Raw genomic sequence first — 19,756 nt, 5'->3', positions numbered from 1 at the left:
TTACCATTTGTATTTGCAAGTTCTGAGAAAAAAGATTTTATACATTAATTGGCAAATTAACATTATGCAAGGCTGAAAATGTCATTCAAAGCTCAGCCCCAGCTGAACTGCCTTACTTTTCCACTTTGCTGTATTGCAGAGCAAGTACCAGGAAGTGTTAAAAAAACTTAATCTTACCGTTAATAAATACATAGACTGTAGATTCCTTCTTCTTTTTTGCTGGACTTGTGGGGTATTTGCAGCTATAATTTCCAGTGTCACTTGCTTGAGTTCTGCTCAAGGTCAGACTGCTGCAGGACTGCTTCCCATTCCTTCCACAGGCATATTTAATTACTTTCAGCCTTTTGCTATCCTTGCTAAGAGTTTCAGGCAAAGACCATGAATGAACCATTTCCCCCCTGCAAACACAGATAAGGAAGCAGAAACAATTATGCTGGGCTGCAATTATATAGCTCCAGTTCCCAAGCTTTCTTTTTTATTATATCAGGCTATTTATGGGGTTCTCTTTTATCTTGTTTTCCAAAAACAACAACAGAAACAACAAAGAACTATGAAACAATTGCCATTGAAGTTGACTCCCCACCTTTCCCCACAACACAAGGTTTAATTTTTTTTCTAATTTCAGTTACAAAAAAAAGAAAGTGTCAGGTGTATGAAGTCCCTGCCAAATTATCATAATCCAACTCAGCTGGTTACCTGCATGTGAGATTTAAAGTCTGGCCGGCTTGAACAACGTGCTGTATGCCATTTATACTCAGCTCAGGAACTTTTAGTTTTGATCCTGAACTAGATCCTAGAAAAACAAAGAAAAAAACCAAAACATTAACAAAGTCAAATAATTCTGCTTCCAGTCCACTCACACTGCTGTTACACTGGAAAGGAAAAAAGAAAACCGTGCCTCTCTCACCACACATACTCTCTTCCTTTGAGCAAAGTCCTGTTGCCCTGACTCAGGACTCAAATAACCTTCCAGCAGCATTACTCAGGAAAGAAAGAGAATTGAAAGCTATCAGTCAATAAATTTGCCCTCAAATTTTTCACAGAACATATCAGGAAGAAACTTGAGGACCTCATGGACCTACATCTAACCAAGGAAGTATGCCCCCAGCACCACCGGCTGCATTTCCTCAGGAAACACGGCCACGGCAGCCCCTTCAATGGGAAGGGTAAATTCAGCCACTTCCACGGCAAGAGCCACATACTGACTCCTAAGGTCCCCAAATCCCACTCAAACAACTTGCTGCAAAGCTGAAACTGATGTGGAAGGAGTGAAATGCATTAAGGCTCTTCCCTTTCTGGCTGAGGGTCACAGCGCTTTCACTTATGGTCCCTCACCGGCTGCAGGCTTCCTGTCAACAAAGTAGCATCAAAAGGTAGACCCTTACAGTAAATTTTGAGAACAAGATCAAGACACCTTCCAGATGAGATTTGCTGCTTATTTGAGAAAACAAGCATGTTGTTGTGGCCAGACCGTTCTGGCATAAGTGAAAGCCTTGGTGTCAGTACAACTTGAGCTGGCTTAGGACAGTGGAAAACATCCAGGTGGGCTCTGTGAAGTCTGCATGGAGGCATTTTTAAGAAGACCATGAAAAAGCCCCATGGTCAGAAAACCAGAAGAGCATGAGATCTTCCCTCTCATCAAGTCAGGAGGTGCTGGCTGGAAAGACATAATGATTTATCTTTGCCCTATAATAGGCTGTGGCCACAAAAACTTTCATGGCAAGCTGACAGAAGAACATGCCTTAGGGAAGAAGCAGCACTTGATCCATCCCACTGCCCTTGCACTGACAGCAAAATGTTCCAGAAGCTGGGAACACAATGTAAAAATATTTCAAAACAGTTAAAAGTCGAAAACCAGTTGTAGTCTAATCAGAACTCAAGTGTAATTTGGAAATATTTCATTGTTGAGAAAGAGCAAGAGCAACTACCCCAACCCTCTTTACCCCAAGAGAAAGTATTACCACGTCAGCATATGAGAGAAACCCCATCTCATAGCAAAGGATAATGCAGATTTTTCTCCTAGAACTCAGTCAAGTACAGTTTTAGATTAGCTATTTTAAGTCCTTCCAAGAGGTCCCTGCACAGCCAAGTATGAACAGCTGTTTGCACCAAACATAGTAGAAATACATGAACCTTTCTTGGGGCTACGTATCACCAATCAGAAAAGCCTCCCTTTTTTGTTGACTAGAGAAGGAACTTTTGGACACCACTTCTGCTGAGATTGGTGACTAAAATTTAGATGTATAAACACATCATAACCAATGGCTGCTCCAAACACAGGAGCTTTCTTTTTAGCCCTGGATATCTTACTTAAGATGTGGCTCCAATAGTTTTCGATATATTCTATCATCTGTGTCAATGCAAAACAGGATTTAAAGGGTACACTTGAACATAGACATAAATAAAATTACAGCTCACTTGCACAAGTTGCAAGCAAGGGCATAACAACTTTTCAGAATAAGGAGATCTGGACTGCACCTCAAATAACACCATAGATTTGAATGGTGAGACTGTACATATACACAGACTTCCTCAGTGATTTGTCTAGACAATCATATTTCTAACTAGAAATTAATATATTCTGGCAACTGGTAAGAGGGGAGAAAAATGGTGTAGCAAATCTCTGAAGAATTAATTGTTATGTGATATGCATTGCAAGCATACATTTCTCATGCCTGCCCTTTAGGAATCTCAACTCTGAAGGGCTGGTTCCCCCAAAGTCTACTCTGTGCTTTTATGGGATAGTCTCCCATAGATGCTTACAGTCCCTGAGTCTTCTCATTCACCATTCTGAAACAATGCCTCTGAGGCTAATCACTGAGAAATTGAGATGTTACAACAGCCTAGGCAGCTGCTTGGAGAGCAACCCAGGCACTCTGGTTGAGAGGGTTTGTCAACATCCTCTAGCTAAACAATCTGATGGTTTTGTGAAACTCCCAGATTCACTCATTTCATTTGCATTCCTCTTGTCATCCCAGAATTGAAGGGTCAGATGCTCTCCCAAGAAGGCAGAGTTTATATCCAGCTTTATGAATCTTGGTTTTTACTTCAGGGAAAAGTTGACCTCAAGCTTCCCTGAACTGCTCCTTATTTGAGGCCCTGGAAAAGCTGAAAGCATGCAACAGTGTTTACAAGCAGCTCAATATGTATGAAAAAAACATCAGTGATGGTCTGCCAGAGGAAACCATTGGGATCAAAGCCCAGTTGCTAGAGCTGCAACACTCAGCCTAGTTGCTAGAGAGCAACATGTAGGTTGCTTCCTGTGAGAAAGTGGAAAAATCCATGTGAGTGACAGGTGGTGACAGCAAGACAGGAGGGTGAGTCTGCAGTGCTGCTGCTGTTTTCAGAGTCTGCCAGAGGTGAGGAGCAAGAAACCATCATAAACGTTAGAAGATTTTTCTCTTCCTAACTTTATAATATAAACAAAGACATGAAAACCTTAAGATCCAACTTATTTGAAGTATATGAAACAAGTCAGCCTGGAAGCCTGTGTGTCAGATCTGCCTCAGAGTTACTAAAATCAAAGAAAAAACATAACAAAACCACCCACCTTTTCACCCCATCTTGTAGGCAAAAAAGAAACCCAAATATACTGGACACATACCCAAGCTTTTGCCCTTTTACACATTTTACGTATGTCTAAAAGACAGCACAGTATTTATAAATATTGTGTGTGAGATCTTAAGGAGTGCTTAGTGTTTGTCTAACTCTGCTCCCATTGACACAAGCCAGCATTTCATCATCGATTTCAAGTACATTTTAGACACTTAACTCCAGTAGTTAATCGTATTCACATTCAAGACTTGATGTCAGTGTATTTAGGAAGAGATACAATTTATTTCGTTTTTCACTGACAAAAAGCTGAGGTCTTATTTCAAGCCAATATTGTTACTTTTACAAGTATGGGACACAATGCTTTTACCAGCAAGATGCTATGTCTTGAAGAAAAATAGCTTTATTTGACATCCTATCTATTCATGGGTCATTAGCTTCCTTACATTTTTAAATGCTTCAAAACCAATGCAGAGTACAAATGCAATAGAGTTTGACGTGTTTACCAGGAAAGAAAAAGGAAGGAGAATAGCAGGGAAATTCCTACTGTCAATATTTAGAAGCAGATTATGCCTTCTATGTACCTTCTGTGGGCATTTTACTTGACACTGTCTTTTCTGAAGGGTCATGGCTCAACAGGACACATTCACTTATCATTGTGCCTGTCACTAAGCGACCATCAGCAGCCTACCCTCACACTGACCTACATTGAGGGGTGCAGCTCCTTTTCATGTGACAACAAGAGAACTAATTAATCCTGATAACTGAGGAATCTCCTCCCATGGGGAAAGGGTGGTTTTTTCGGACGCGTTTTATTTGTTATGGAAGGCTTATTAGATGCATGTGAAAGTCAGTCAATGGGGTTAATGCTTAATTAATGAGCAAATGTTAATTTAGATTGCAAAAGTTAGCCATTCTAAGTAAAGTAAGGGGAGGACAAATTTTTTTTTATAAAAGCAGAGAGCAATCTCTGATTTTCAAGGGAAAAAAAAAAAGAAGTTTTCTTCCATTAACTTCTGCCTCCACAAAAAACCTGATCCTCTTCCGAATTAAATAAATAAAAATATGAATTATCTGATAGCCAAAAACCCCTCTGATCACAAGTCATGAAAAAAAAAATTAAGAACATGCATGTATTTTTCCAATGTGATATGTGTTCAGCTCTATAGACAAATGAATAACCATGCATGCATGATGAACCTTTCACTGATTTCTGCTAAATCCAGGATGCTCTTAAAAATTATAGATTGGCTGAACTCAAAATTGGGACCATGATCTGGGTTATTTCCATTATGATTTTCCCAGTTTCTACTTTTAAATTTCTTTCCATACATAGAGAATTTCTGTTACCTTTGACTAAAGAAAGGAAATCCAAAAGCTAGCTTTAAGACTAAGTTTAAAAAGTTACAATATTAGAAGTTATTATAAACTTCCCTGAAGTTAACCTGTTTGATGACTTTCTAACATCTTTTCCATATTTTGGGGCTGTGACTGTCTTCCAGCCACTCCTGTTATCCTCAACATGTTGACTAATCTTTTTTTTCACCTGCACAAGGAGAGGTGAAGGAGATTCATCAATTTATCTTTGCAACTTCAGTGTGTACAAAGAATCTGACCTTCTGGGTTTAAAGTGCCATCTGTGGGCAATAAAGTTATCCATCATGAAGTAATTGTTTCAGTCACTGTTGGATTTGCACATTTTACCCCTTGTGAAACATAACTGAGCCTTTGAGGGTTTTTACCCATCAAATATCATTTCCTCCCGATTCAATTGTTCAGCAAAAATGTACTTTGTAGAGGACACTCCTCCACTGGAAAGAGAGGGCAGGTTATTTCTTAACAGGGTTTCCACTTCTCTGTGATGCTTAAAACATTGGTCATTCAGTTCAGATGCAGCCCAGGACTCTACTCTTGCTTCTGAGCACATCCCTGTGAGTCATTCCACTGAAGGGAATGGGAATGCCCACGTGTACAACTAAAAAGCAATTGCAGAATCCAGACAAAATGTAAAGGAATACAACAGTACCCAGTGGGTTGACCTTCAGTGTGTCTCCAGTGAAAATGAGCTGACTCTGCCTCACAGTAGCCCCTTAACCAGAACATGACCACTAGCTAACCTCAAATGCAGTACATAGCTTTACTCCATTCTGTAAGGAAATCTGGGATAGCAGTAGTTTTCTTTATTTCAGAGCTGTTCCTGACAAGCTATTGTATTACCATTTCTTTAAAAGGTTCTTCAATCCATTCTGTAAGTAAATATAATTTTTTTTGGTCAAACAGTTGTACCTTCCCATAATAACTGCAATTACATCATTACAGCAATTCATTCTATTAAAGAAGGAAAAGGTGTATATATAGAGAAGAAAAACTCATGGTCAACTCTTAAGAGATACTTAAAGTTTCAATTTACACCTGACTATATGAAGAAGTCTAGGCCAACAGGTCCTTCTAGTTTAATCAACACTGAGTCTCTCTTCAGCATTAATAGCATTTATAAAGGCAGGAGAACTTTTAGGGAGAGTTGTCTTAAAACTTGCGTGGTGAATGGAAAAGAAAATTGTGTTTTCCTGTTTGATGTGTAACTGTCTGACGTGGTCCTGCTGCTAGAGGGAGAAGGGAGCACACTGGATAATGGATTTCTGCTTCTGTGAGTGCTGGTGGCCAGGATGAACTGCTGCTGGAAGGCGACACTCTTCTATCCCCACAGCACCAACAGCCCCCATCTCATCTGCCGCCTGAGTTTCAAAGAAGGCAGCACAGCCTGTTTTCTTGCTCCTAGGGGTAAAAGCAGCCTCTCCATTGCCTGTACTTAGAAACAGCCTCCAGAAAAGACCTACAGTGCCAAAGCATGAGCCACCCTGAGACTCAAAGTGGTATCTCCAGGTCTTTCAGAAGTCATCTAAGTCCCCGTTCTAAAGGAAACCTCACAGCCACCTAATTTCACAGCATTTCTCTGAAATAATTGCAAACTACATACCTGAAGCCTGCAGAAGAGAAACTAGGGCAGCTTAACTGCAAGAGAGCAAGGAATTGTGACTTTGTCCCAGGCTGACATTGACAATGGTCCAGATGAGCAAACTCATGATCTGAAGCAGCAAATGTAACCATTATTTCTATTGAAGCAGAAATCTGCGGGCCAATTAAGAGCCACGGGGATTTACAAGTGTTAATAGATACAGGTCCCTGGACTCAGAGGTAGTTTTGTACTTGTTTCCTGTTGGCTCCCATGCAAAGAGAAGCACCATGTGTGCTGGTTCATAGCTGGCAGACAGAAACACCCTCAGGGTAGAAGCAACATCTCAAGCTGTATCACTCCTTAGCAGAGCCATCACTTGCACATATCCCTGCGGTGTCTGAAACTTCCCTCTCTTTTGCACTCAAGACCAAGAAAATTACTGGGTGCTATTTACTTTCTAAGTACACACAGAGGCACAAAAATTACCAGCTCATTGGTTCTTCCCTTTCAGGTCCAAAAGAGACTTTCCATTCACCTAGTCTGATGTTTTGCAACACATGCCAAGTGATTTCTGGATCAAATGCTTACCTTTGATCAATCTCAGTTATAATGTAGGAATTTAAAGTACTATTAGGACATAACAGCCAGCCAAAAAAAAAAAAATAGGTTAGTGGATGGCAAAGCTAGACTCCTTTATGATACACACCATAGTAAAGTCTGAACAGCGCAAGGTTGGTAACAGTAGATTAAATGATTTCTGGGCAGACTAAAAGCCTTGACCATGACTCCATGCTGTGAAACTAAAATCAGCCAGTAGGGAAAATGGATGTGCAACTGCCCAAAACAGCCCTTCATGGGCATAGAAAGGTAAAAGGTATTTGAAGAAGTGTATCCCTTCCTTTTTAGTTCTAGATCTCAGAGCAAGTTATAATTTATTTACTCTTTATGCATTTGCTGTTCCTAGATGAGTACACACACTGATGTAAGATTAAATGTTATAGAGCCAAAGCTAAAAACAATGCAATAGTTCTGTTCTTCATTAACACTTGTGAGCAGTACACACTGTCATGCCAATATGGTAAACAAATAAATATTTCCCCAACAACTGCCAAACATTTTGCCAGCACTTGCCCTAGTTAGGTCAGGTTGCTTTTATAGAAGTTTGTGGTGAAGTCTTTCTAGCAAAGAGCAGGGAGGGGTTGTTAATTAAAACATTTAGATGTAGAAATTAAACAAACTGAAACCTCAGACAGTTATTTGACACAAATCTCATGCCAGTTATTACCAATTGAAACTATTGACATTTCCCATCATACCTGGGCAACCAAGGCCATGCAGTTCCATGTTTTGTGCCCCACAAGACCCACTTGAAGGCACTTGCTTCACCAGCTCATCACAAGTTTGTGCCTTGTTTGCCCTACACTCAGTAGGGAACTTCCATGCATGAGCATAGGCACTTAATAAAATGCCAATGAAAAATAAATTTCTGTATTTAACAGCCAAAGATCTGAGAGAAAAATAATCTTGGTTTCCTGTTGTATCCATCAAGTTTTAATATCTCTAGAAAGATAGGATCTGAAATGAGCATCTTGGCCACTATCTAGCCTGATGAAGGTGCTCATTTCATCAGCTATATAAGCAGGACACATTTACAGAGAAGAAATAATACCAGCCACAACTACAAACTTTTTCTTTCCCACTGAGCACATGGAATTGAAAATGGATATCCAAATGCACAGTCTGACACCTCCATTATGAACCCCTGTGGGACCACTTTGGTAAACCACACCAGGAAGGCAGAAGACAAACATACATGTGATGTGAGTTGAGAAAAGAAACACCACAGTTGTGCCCACCTTAGTCTGCTCTTCACTCCAACGGAGTAAATGCCCATCTTAAAAACAAAACAGGTCAGCTGAGGCCGGTAACACAGAGATAGCAACACTTTCACAGCCACATTCAGCACAAATCCATGTGGCTCTCATACCCCTCCACCTTGATGTGCCTGTTCTGGCCCCTGCATGGAGATCCTGCTGAGGCCATTCTCATCTGGAGAAAAGATTTTGACTCCGTCATTTGCCCAGCCAAAGGGATGCCATGTGATCAGCCAGTGGCACTCACCCAGGGGTGTCATTTCATGCCTCCCCACACAATTCAGCCTGTGCTGCTCTCACAGTGTAGAGAGCCCCATCCAGACTGTGCCTGTGAGTCACCAGATCTACCTACTGACATGTGTCAGCAACCACAGTGCCTCTGCTCTAATCCCACCATGACAGATCCTAGCACATAATGGCCAGTTCAATATTCTTCCCATTAATAAAAAGAAAAGTTTATCCCATTAATAAGTGAATAGAAAAGTATTGATATGGTATAAAGAGTAAGCAAGTACACTAAAAATTGACACAAAAACAATTTAGAAATCCTAGGCATTTAGAGTAAAAGTGTATATTTTCTTGGCCAAACTAAATTTCTTCACCAGTTGGATACTTTACATTTGTAACAGGTTATCTGTCAGGACGAATGAAGTAATATAATAGGACTGAATTGGAAGACTTTTCATAAAGACAGGCAAACTGCCTCCCTGCCAGTAATCTACCTGCTCAGCCAGCAGCACAAGCCTGTCAAATTCATCTGGGGCTGTAGTAATCACTAAGCTGTAAGCACAGAAAAAGATTAGGAACTGTGTAAAAGAAAATGTAAAGCAAAGTTGAAGGAGTTACACTTCGCTGAGGGCTGCTGGTTATTATTCCCATTGTTACAGCTGCACTGTCCTGTAGTGCTCCAAGTCAAAGAGTCAGGAATCAACTTTCCATCCACCCCACTTAAACCTATAAAGCAGAGCTATAAGTAAAGCCCCTGGATTTGAAACAAGAGCAAGTAAATAATGCAGCACCAACAATTTAGAATAGAGAGATGAGAAGAACTGGAACAGTCTGCACAGAGGAATCCCTTGCACTGGCTTAGGAGCAAAACCCACTTTGCTGTTAAATAACATCCAAAGCACCCAGTCTAAGGAGGTAGATGCACGTGCAGAAATCTTCTGACAAGATTGCCTATGGCTCAATTACATTAGGAAATGGTAATCATTCATACTTATAAAATAGATTAGGATGACTGTCAATTGCAGCACTGCATGAGACAAAGAAAGGTGCCCCAAACACTTTCAACACAACAGAACAAAAAAGTTCTGTCTTATATAGTTTAACGTGATTTATTTCCACTGTGTAATATCCACTTGCATAAACATAGAAAACAACTAAATTTTACTTTCCTTGACCTTCAATCCCATGGTTTCTTATGAAATGCTATTGGATTTTAGATCATAATACCAAAAAAAAAAAAAAAAAATCCCCTCTTAAGAATATTATCAGATAAATGCTTCCTGCAAGGCTTCATGAACCTTTCCTGAAGATGAGATGCTGGACACCACTAAAGACATGACAAGAAGCTAAAAAAGCCCTTGTCTGATCCAGGATGGCAACTCTCACGCTTCTGTTAACATTAGTCCATGGTGATCCTGATGAGAGGTTTTTCCATAGAGGAATGACAATGGGAACAAAAGGGGTGAATTCCTTCACTCTGTGTCAAGGAAGAATCCCACAGGAAGGACGCTTAAGTGAGCTATGTGAAATTGTGAAATTCCTCTCATGAAATGCCCTCACACTCATCCCTGTTCACTCCCCACGCGCTAAGCAGGGGGTCTGTTCCCAGAGCACAGGCTTCCTGAGAGAACATCTGAGGAGCAGAGACATCTGCTCACAGGTCCCTGGCTCCCAAGGACCACTGTGCCCTGCCTGCTTCACCCACTTCCAGCCATGGAGTGGGAATAATGGCACCACATTGCCACAGCATCTTCAACCCACTGAAACCCTAGAAGCAATTTCCCTCTAGCCCCTTGCTCATCCTTCAGCTGCTCCAACAGCAAAGAGAACCTTGTTTCAAGGCCATAACTCCAAAAGAAGGAATACAACTTTAAAAGAAGTTATATTGCACAAGTGCTTAGTGCCACATACCAGTTACTGCTGGAGAAGCAGCCCCACCACCCAGAAAAGCCATGCCAAGAGAAATTGGTGTCAACAACATCTCACTGAATTATGCTCTAAATATGTTACAGGGGTGACTTAACATTGTGGATATGGATCAACTGTGATTTGAGGGGAAAACAACAGAGAGAGTAAAACCAGCTCACCACGAACATGAACCTTTTGCTTCAGCATTAAAACAAGACAAACCAAAGTGTGAGAAAGACGATTAATGAATCTACTAACTATTGCACAAACATTCATAATGGCCTTGAATACATTGATACACCACATCAAGCTAAATCGTCCTCCTCTTCATCTTTACTCTGGCACATCCCCACTCACTGTACCACACAAAAAACACCTCAAATGCAAACATGACAATGCAGAAGAAACAGTCATCCCCATTATCTGTCCAAATTTCTCCATACAGCTCAATGGCTCAAGATTAAAGTTTCTGACAACAGTACCTCTGAAATCCATAGTTTCAAATCTCTTAGCCCTCACTGTTGCTTAGTTCCATCATGAGTTCATTCTGCTGGTCACAAAGGCAGGATATTATGCCATGCCTGGCTCTGGAGAGAGCACTAATGACTGCATTTACACTTTTCCAGCTCCTGCTTGCACCATAGCACTTTCTTATGAGCATCAGGATTTATGCAGTACTGATCTTCAACCATAGGAGAATGAAAGTGAACTTCTGCATCTCAGTAAGAGAAAACTATATAGGCACCTCCTGACAGTCACTGGACCAATTTTAGGATAGGCAGTTCCCCATGATGCATCAAGTCAGACCATTCACAGCTGAGGATGCTTGGGAAAAGTTGCTTCCCAGCTGTAGGAATGCATGCAGTGAGGACGCATCGCAAGGGCAAAGAGAGAAGAGCCTGGTTCTGTCTGTGGGTAGAATTCATGCACAAATATATACAGAAATGTTTCTCTACATTCTGACAAATAGTGATAGAGGGAAAAAAAGAGACTGCTGGGGGCAGGGAAGAGATCTAAAGATGAAGCATGGAGGGAGCGGTTTGCTTCTTGAAGGTCTCATGCCAACAGGAGAGACTTGTCTCCAAGAGCAGAGGTGACTGTGATTGGTCATTTCATGCAAAACCTACTCTTGCAGCACTCTTGCTTTCCATTCCCTCTGGGCCTGCAGCAGGAAGTCCCAAACACTGGCTCTGGGGGATTCAAAGAACAATCTTGCTGCTGAAGTCCCATCACAGCCCCTCTGGACACAGACTTCTGAAACACCGAACCTTAACCCTCATCTGCTTCTGCCAAGCTTTTTCCTTTCCCAATCTCAGCTGGACATGAAAACTAGCAAGCTGATAAACAGTGTGCTGGAAGTTTCCAAACCACATGAAAGTATAAGGACTTATCAACTGTCCTCAAATCTGGACAATTTCCTTTTGTCCTATACACCCACACAGTGTGGCAGGCTACTGGTTTCAGTCTTTGAAGCATCTGACAAAAAATAGCTTGTTTGTTATTGTTTGGATGCAAAAAAATCCCCAACATCACCAAAAAACCTCTCAAATCTCCTCAAAGGCAAATTTTTAGGGTTCTAAATATATTGGGTGCTTCTGGATATGAAGATCTTTGCTACAGGCACAGGCCAAGTCCAAGTTACCCAACACAAAGAGCAAATCTAGAAGCTGCTGGCCCAGCCCAAAGGAATTGCTCCAGATTTACACCAGCTGTAAGATAACGAAATCTAGCTTTGTGTAGAGCTCGTGGGAAAAACACCTGTCTGGTAAAATATCAGTTAGCTCTGTGATTTTCTTTGCCTATGTCAGAAAGTTTGATGCTTTAACCCCATACGTGCCATACATTTTTTTTAAAATCTCTGTTATAAAGCAGTTCCTAACTCTTCTCCTTTATGTGAATACAGTTTGGAATTTTTTAGCGAGTTTCATTTCTATGAAGGTCCAGAAGAAGTGGGAAAGCCAGTTTTTCTCAGCTTTGTTAATAACTGCAGCCCTCATCCCAAATTGGACCATTCCATCTGTGTCATTGCTTCAGCAAGTACTCAAATCAAATTGAAACCTTAACATATGAGCTTCCATCTGAACAGCACTTTCAGAGAAGTCAGGTTAGTTATTGCAACAAATTAGCCTCAGCACAGATTAGATTTGACCCGGAATTTCTTCACTTTTTCCTGCTGGCCATGAATTTGAAAAGTCCTCTGTGGATTTTGATGTTCTAGTTGCTACCGAAATAACTGAGATCATATAGTGCTGCTCACAGATAAGACTGTAACAGAGTCTACCACCTTCTAATGCAAATTGTGAGGTTCCACTTCTGTGTGGAAAGCCAGAAATACAGCTAAACCATCAGTTTATGTTTCTGGAAGCATGGCACACAAGCCTTGAGCCAGGCTGCAGAGTCTGATGTTTTCAGGGTTTAAACACAGTCCTTCAAAATCCCAAATGCTAGTGATTAAAATTATAGTAATACATTAGTAATAATTATAATTATAGTAATAAAGTTGAGGACTGGGAGATTGAACTTAATACAGCAACCACATATTCATGTTGACCGTTATGTGTACAGTCATTAGCATATGCAATATAATTTGTGGAATAAATAATTATAAGATATAACGAAAACATATTGAGTTCTATGCAAAACCCAGAAAAAAAGTACTGTTCTTTCCCAAGTTAACCAAATATGTGTGGCACAAGAGACCTGAAGTGCCCAACACTCACATGTCAAATGAATTTAATTTCCTTAATCTCATTTTTCAAATAGGTACTCTCAAAGTTTGTAGGCTGCTTGTTGTTTTCGGGAATTTTAAATTATTAAGTAGACTTACATGGGCTGAAAGACCTCCTTCTGTCTCCTCCTTGTGGAGGTCTTTTTAGGTTCTTTCTGAACCACTGATTATTTCTCCCCTAGAACCTGTCAGTAAATGGAAGCTCAGCAGGCACCTGCAGAGACTGACTTACAAGAGGGCACCAGTGATGAATTGAATTTCATCAAGAGCACTGGAAATGGAAAGTGCTGGGCAGCCTGAGTAAGAAATTCAGGTAAATAAGCAGTGAAGGAGGGTGAAATGGGAGGAAAAACACAGAGAGATGTATGGTACAAAACATCACACCACTTCAACAATAATTTTCAAACTCTCCATGCAAATGCAACTATGGAGAATTCCGCCAGTGGCCCAGAAGAAGCATGATCAACCTATTTGAGATGTCCAAACAAAGCTGAGCAAGAATGCTCCTCCAGAAAACAGAAAAGAAAAAAAAAAAAAAAAAACAAAAAAAAAAAAAAAAAAAAAAAAAAAAAAAAAAAAACAAGAAAGCCAATGAGTCTGAAGACATTTAAATTTTGATTTGAGCACAGTGTCTTCTACATGGCGAGGATATGAATTTCCAGCAGGATGGTTGTAAAGGCACCCAGCCAAACTAGAGAAGAAACTTTCCAATGCCTACAGCACCCGATATGACCATCAGGATGTTTGGCCCCAGACAACCCAGAGCCCCGGGTTGTCTCCCAAGCAAGCCAAGCTTTTCCCACTGGGACTTGTCTAGGGTGCACATGAACAGGAAGGTGAACCAGGGTCTTTCTCACAATCCCTGGCTCACAGAGTCCACCCTCTCCCTGGGCAGTGGGCTTGCCATGATCTGCACAATGGAAAACCTTTCCGACAGGAAAGAGGAAGCCAGTCCCCTGGCGGAGCTGGTCACTGCAGGAGCCCATGTAGGAGCAGGACGCCGAAGTTCAGACTCAAGCTGTGAAGGAAGCCTGGCAAGGATCTGAATCCACATTTCCTGTATCCAGGGTGGGTGTCCCATGCCTGTCCCTATTTCATCTTGGGCATAAGAACCTCCTAGGCAGAGACAAATAATGTGGGGAAATTAGCACTTTCCTGGGGAAAGGAAAGAGGAAAAAAAATGTAGAAGAATACCTATGTATCTGTATTAAAGCTGATGAATCAGCACTTCCCGAGCAGGAAAACGTCTCGTAGGAGCTGCCCCGCCAGCTCTCCTCCCGGGCAGCCTCAGGCAGCCGGACCGCTCCCGTGGGCTCAGCGGCGCGGAGCAGACCGAGCCCGCGGCCACCCGCGCCGCTGACCGCAGGAACGCTGGCCTCGACGGCTGTCCCCCGGGGAATTTGGCTTTTCGCTTCCCCACCCGGGTTTGTTCTCGCTCCCCGCCGGCCACTGGCCCCTTTCTGCCGAGCGCCGACCCCGCGGAGCGGCCCGCGGCCGTGCGCGCTCTCCCGGGCGGGACAGGCGGCGGGATCGCCGGTCCGTCCCTCTCCGCGGGACATCCCCGCAGTGCAGCGGCCCTGCCGAGCGATGAGCCCATGCGGGACGGCCCTTTGCCCGGCCACCACGCACCCCTGCTCTCAGGTGACCAGCCGCACAACGCTGGGAGGCACTGACCACCGCGGCGCTCCGGCCCACGGGGACTGGCTCTTGGCACAAAGCAAAATAAAATTCGGGTAAGAACATCAAATCTGCAACGATTCATCCCTATCATTGAGGGATGCAGGCACCGGAGAGTAGGTCCATCCCACTCTCCAGTAAGACCCGGCAGCCGGCCCCGCAGGAGCACCACCGGTGCTCCGCCGACCTGCTCGGGCGGGAGGCAGCAGAACCGCGATATTTGCGAAGAAAAGTTATACCTTTGCCGCTTCACGGACAGAGCTGGGACACTTGAAAACAAAGTGCGGAGGAAAGAAGCGTGCCCTGCAGCCAAGACATGCTCTCGTTCCGTGATGCACCGGTTGGGACAACTCCCGATGATGTACGGCGGTCCCCTGTGCCCGGGAGAGGCTGGCCTCCACGCCGCCACTGCCACGGCTCCGCACCACCGGACCCTCCGGGAAGCTGCTCCCGGAACACGCCGATGGGGATCCGGAGCATACTGACAGCTTGGGGATGCGGCGTTTCTCCGCTCCCTGGAAAGCAGGGATCGCTTCCCCGGCCCTGCCTAGAGGAAAGGGGCGAGGAGGAGGCAGGTGCCCGCCGGCTCCAGCCGACAAGCGGAGTGCGGCGGGACCGGAGAGGGGCGCGGGAGGTGCAGCCGACGAGGCACATCACTGGGGACCCGTCGCGGAGAGCTCGGCGCAGAACGGGGTCTGACCGGGGCAGCGCGAACCGGCGGTCCCTTACCTGCGAGCAGGAGGGCGGCTCCCAGCAGCACGGTCCCTGAGAGCAGCTGGCAAGGCATGGTCCTGCCTGCGGGAACGCAGGGCTTTTTCCCTGCCGACGGCGGCGAGGCAGGGGCACAGGCGCCGGCTGGGCTCCGACGGGCTCTCCTCGGTCCCGGGCGCTTCCCGCGGTGGAAAAGATAACGGCAAAGCGAGGCGCGGAATCCGCATCCAGCAGCACCCGAATCCTACCCACCCGCCCCGGCCCGGCCCGACCTGCGGAAACGGAGTATCCGCTGCGGGCCGCCCTGCCAGCTTCACCTCCCGCGGGCATCCGATACCCGCCAGCCCAAGCCTCGCTAATTTATAACTTCTCCACCCCTTGCCGCGCACCCCTCCGCCCCCCCCGCCCACATCCTCTGCCAGGAGCACGCCTACCCGGGACGCGTCCCCCGCCCGCCCTCCCGCCCTCCCGTCGGTGGGCACGGTGTCGCTGCCCCGCGGGTGTCCCGGTCCTGGCCGCCCCCGGACCCCAGGGACCTGGCCGTGCCGTCCCGCTGGAGCCCGGGTCTGAGCTGCTTCCAGCCGCCGCGGCCGCAGCTCTGCCGGGGCGGGCAGCGGGACTCGTCCGTCGCACGTCGTCAGCCTCTCCTCGGGAGGGCGTGAAGCGGACTTGCGATTCCTGGACCTAATGCTGAGCGGTGGGGTCCCGGTCCTGCGGAGACCTTCTCCTGCTCCGCAGGAAAACCTTGACAACGCCGCGTCCCGCCACCGGCTGCCGAGCCGGTTGCCGGGTCGGGCGGGGGCCTTTTAGAGCCGTTCCCCGACTGCCCGGCGCGATGCTCGGAGTGTCCAAATCGCTGTCCGTGCCCCAGGGGCCAGGGACTCCGCTCCCCGCCTTCCTTGGGGAGTGGAAGCCGCGGGGCAGACCGCTCTGTGAGGGGCCTGACCCAGACCAGCACGGGTCCTCAGCCAGCAGCACTGAGAGCGCTCAGAGCAGGGAAGCCAGGAAGGGGCAGCACTGGCTAAGGATGCTTAGGGAGTCTGCCCTGCCAGCTCTCCTGCTGGCCTTCACTGACTGTAACAATCAGGGCAGCGCCAGAAATATATTTCTCCCCCCCTATGCACATACCTTACATTTCCCATACATGTTTTATTTTGTGAAAGATCAGCAGAGAGCCCACGACAGCAAAACTCAAGCTCTGTGTTTCCACTTTTTCCCTGTGTAGCCAGAGAAAGGCTGCTGCGTGAGTCAGGTCTTCAGTTTGCCCCACTGTGGCCCTTCCTATATTTTTATGCTATGAAACAAGTCACAAGAGTGTCTGCACGGGGCAGGTAAATGTCATCATCCCCTTCATACAGAGAAGGAAACGGAGGCGCATAGAGAGGTTAGGCAGCTAGTCCAAGGTCATAGGAAGCTGGTGACAGGAGACACAAATAGAACTCAGACCTCCCGTGTCCCACCAGACCATCCTGTGCAAGAAAAAAAAATAAGAAGTTAATGTTGTTTTTAACTTGAGAACTGTTTAGCTTTAAAGTTTAAAGTCTGTGAGAATATTTCCTGCACGCGTCTGTTTGACTACTATTCATAAATTACGCCCTAAGCTACAAATTTAAGTCTGTATTTTCCAATCTTCCTGCCCCCAGCTGAGACCTTGAAAATAAAATAGCTATGGATACCTTCCCCCTCAGCTGCTCACACCACGGGGGGAAGAACCCAGAGGTTTCTTTCCCGAAGAGGATGACTCACACGAAGTCACCTCCTCCACTGGAGAGGATAGCAGCTGGGAAAACAGTCAGCCAGGGAGGACAGGCCGACAAGAACTAGGACACTGAGCATCCTGACAGCTTAGACCCCCTAGGAGCAAGGGCTCCCCTATGGAAGGACCTCAGGGAACAGTTTGTGCCTGCCTTTGGCCAACCCAGTGCTGAGTACGTGCTGAGTCTGAGATGATGCAAACCCAATCACAAGCTCAGCAGCCGTGCCACACCAGTTCCTCCCCATCTTCTTCACACCTCCTACATCACAGCTGCATTCAGTCATGGCCCTCCAAAGACCACATTTCTTTGGCAGGCCATAGCTTCTTCCTTCTTCAACAGATGTCATCAGCTCGTGACCCACTCAAGTGTCTGAGGACCAGGAAGGCCAAACCTAAAGGTCTGCTCCTAATCTCTTTTCACTCTTTTATATGTTAACGTCAGGTAGAGATGAGATGTGGAGCTTGTAGAATGGAAAGACCCTAGCAGAGAGATATGGGGAAGAAAGAAGAAGCAGGTATTCCCATAAAGCAGAAGAAAGGTATAGTAGGAAGCTTGTGCCTGGAACTGGACAGTCTAAACACATACATTGGAACATCTGGACAGATGAAAAATGTATATGTGAAGGGGAGGGCTGTGTGAAATGTACTTGACTTTCTTTTTTTTTTTTTTTTTTTTTGTGTGTGTGTGTGTGTGTGTGTGTGTGTGTGCAACTTGCAACACCCAGTAGGATGCACACTACCTTCGAAGAGTAGTTTAGATGCTGTGGCTGGACAAACACTAAGGAGACAGCCATAGATCTGTCCCAGGCAAAAGTCTATCCTGCAGGCAATATGGTCTCTTCATACCAGAATCGTAGGCCTTGGTTTGATCCTAAGTAGTGAGTAGCATACGTGAGGCCAATTTAATCCTTTGAATTCAACCATTACTCACTGAGGCAAACAGCTCTGGCACAAGCACATCTCACAGCAGAGCAGGGGATCATGGAGAATGGGGCGAGTTTCTAGAACCAGGGGAAACCCAAGAGAGGCTCACATGGAACCAGCAGCTTGCACAAGAGAGGCTGACTCAGCATAGGACAGAGCCAGGAGCCCTCTGGGGAGCACGAGCCTGAATCCGGAGACATCCCACTCAGCTGGAAGCTGGCTAATATCCTAGGCTTCAAGGAGGGCCAGAAGAATGACCCTGATAACTGCTGGTCTGTCAGGTTCTGCTGCAGAGCAACGCCACAGAAAATGTCAGTGACAAGCTGAATGTGACTCATACTGGTGACTTGTACCAATATGTTACTCATATTGGAGACTTGTACCAGTGATTCCTGGCAGCCAGGAGGTCAAACATATCCTGGGAGGCTGTCAGACACAGCATCACCAGCCAACCAAGGGAGGGGATTGTCCCACTCTGCTCTGCACTGGTGGGCCTCACCTCAAGTGCTGTGGGCAGTTTTGGGTGACAAGAAGGACATCAAGCTATTACAGTATGTCCAGAGGAATGGGACCCAGATTGTGCATGGTACCAAGGGCAAGACTTAGGAGGAGAAGCTCAAGTGGCTTGTTTGCTCAGCCTAGAGAAGAAGAGAGTGAGGGGAGATTCATAGTGGTCTATAGCTTCCTTACAAGGTGAAAAGGAGGGGCAGGAGCTTTTATCTTCTTTCTGGTGACCAGTAATAGACCAATAATGGGAACACCATAAAGCTGTGTCAGGGGAGGTTTAGGTTGCATATTAGGAAAAGATTATTTACCCAGAGTGTGACCGGGCACTGAAACAGCTTCCCCACCACACCAAGCCTGCCAGAGTTCCAGTGTTTGGACAATGCTGTCAGGCACATGGTGTTATTTTTGGGTTGTCCTGTGCAGGGCCAGAGTTGGACTTGGTGATTCTTGTGGGTCCCTTCCAATTCAGAATATTCTATGATTTTATGTTTCTGTGAATAATGGATACATAACAGTTGTTATGTTCCCTTCAGCTCTGAAATGTGGGAATTTTTATTTTTCTAGCATTTGTTAAAAATACTATTACTAAATACTAGGAAGGAAATCAGCCAAATTTAGCAGCTGAGAGTAAGCCCTCTGAAACATATCAGGCAAACATTTTGCAAGACTGATCATCTGCTCAATCTCCAGCACTACAGAAGCTGAAAAAGAGAGAGGAGAAACAGCCTTCACAGTAGACAACATTTGTTTTCAGTGTTCACTTGCAGCCCACAAGTACCTTGTATTGTTGAATTTTACTCTGCTCTACGGGAAGATCAGAGTACAGCTTTTGCTTGAGCAACATCTGACACTAAAATCAAGTTGTCAGGCAGCAAAAGCCCCAACTCTCCCATCTGCAGCCCTTGCCCATCCCTGGCCAGCAAGATTCATTGGAA

At 45.1% G+C, this 19,756-nt stretch overlaps 1 protein-coding gene across 2 annotated transcripts in view; it reads right to left on the bottom strand.

The window, feature by feature from the left end:
• The window catches only part of FLT1 (fms related receptor tyrosine kinase 1), a 108,583-nt gene extending 92,613 nt beyond the window's left edge, over positions 1–15,970 (bottom strand). The window contains exons 1-3 of one of the 2 annotated variants that reach the window (XM_084226226.1): positions 15,653–15,970; positions 697–793; positions 178–398 (exon numbers count right to left, since the gene is read on the bottom strand). In XM_084226226.1, coding sequence (XP_084082352.1) covers positions 178–398; positions 697–793; positions 15,653–15,710 — 376 coding nt within the window. In that variant the 5' untranslated portion in view covers positions 15,711–15,970. Of the gene's footprint in view, positions 1–177; positions 399–696; positions 940–15,652 lie in introns of those variants that run through there. The other variant, XM_084226225.1, reaches the window with a different exon arrangement.
• Between the last annotated feature and the right edge of the window lie 3,786 nt (positions 15,971–19,756).

The sequence above is a fragment of the Fringilla coelebs genome (genome assembly GCF_963513975.1).
Source record: "Fringilla coelebs genome assembly, chromosome: 2".
Classification (NCBI taxonomy): Eukaryota; Metazoa; Chordata; class Aves; order Passeriformes; family Fringillidae; genus Fringilla; species Fringilla coelebs.
This window is presented reverse-complemented; position numbering and strand designations above follow the sequence as displayed.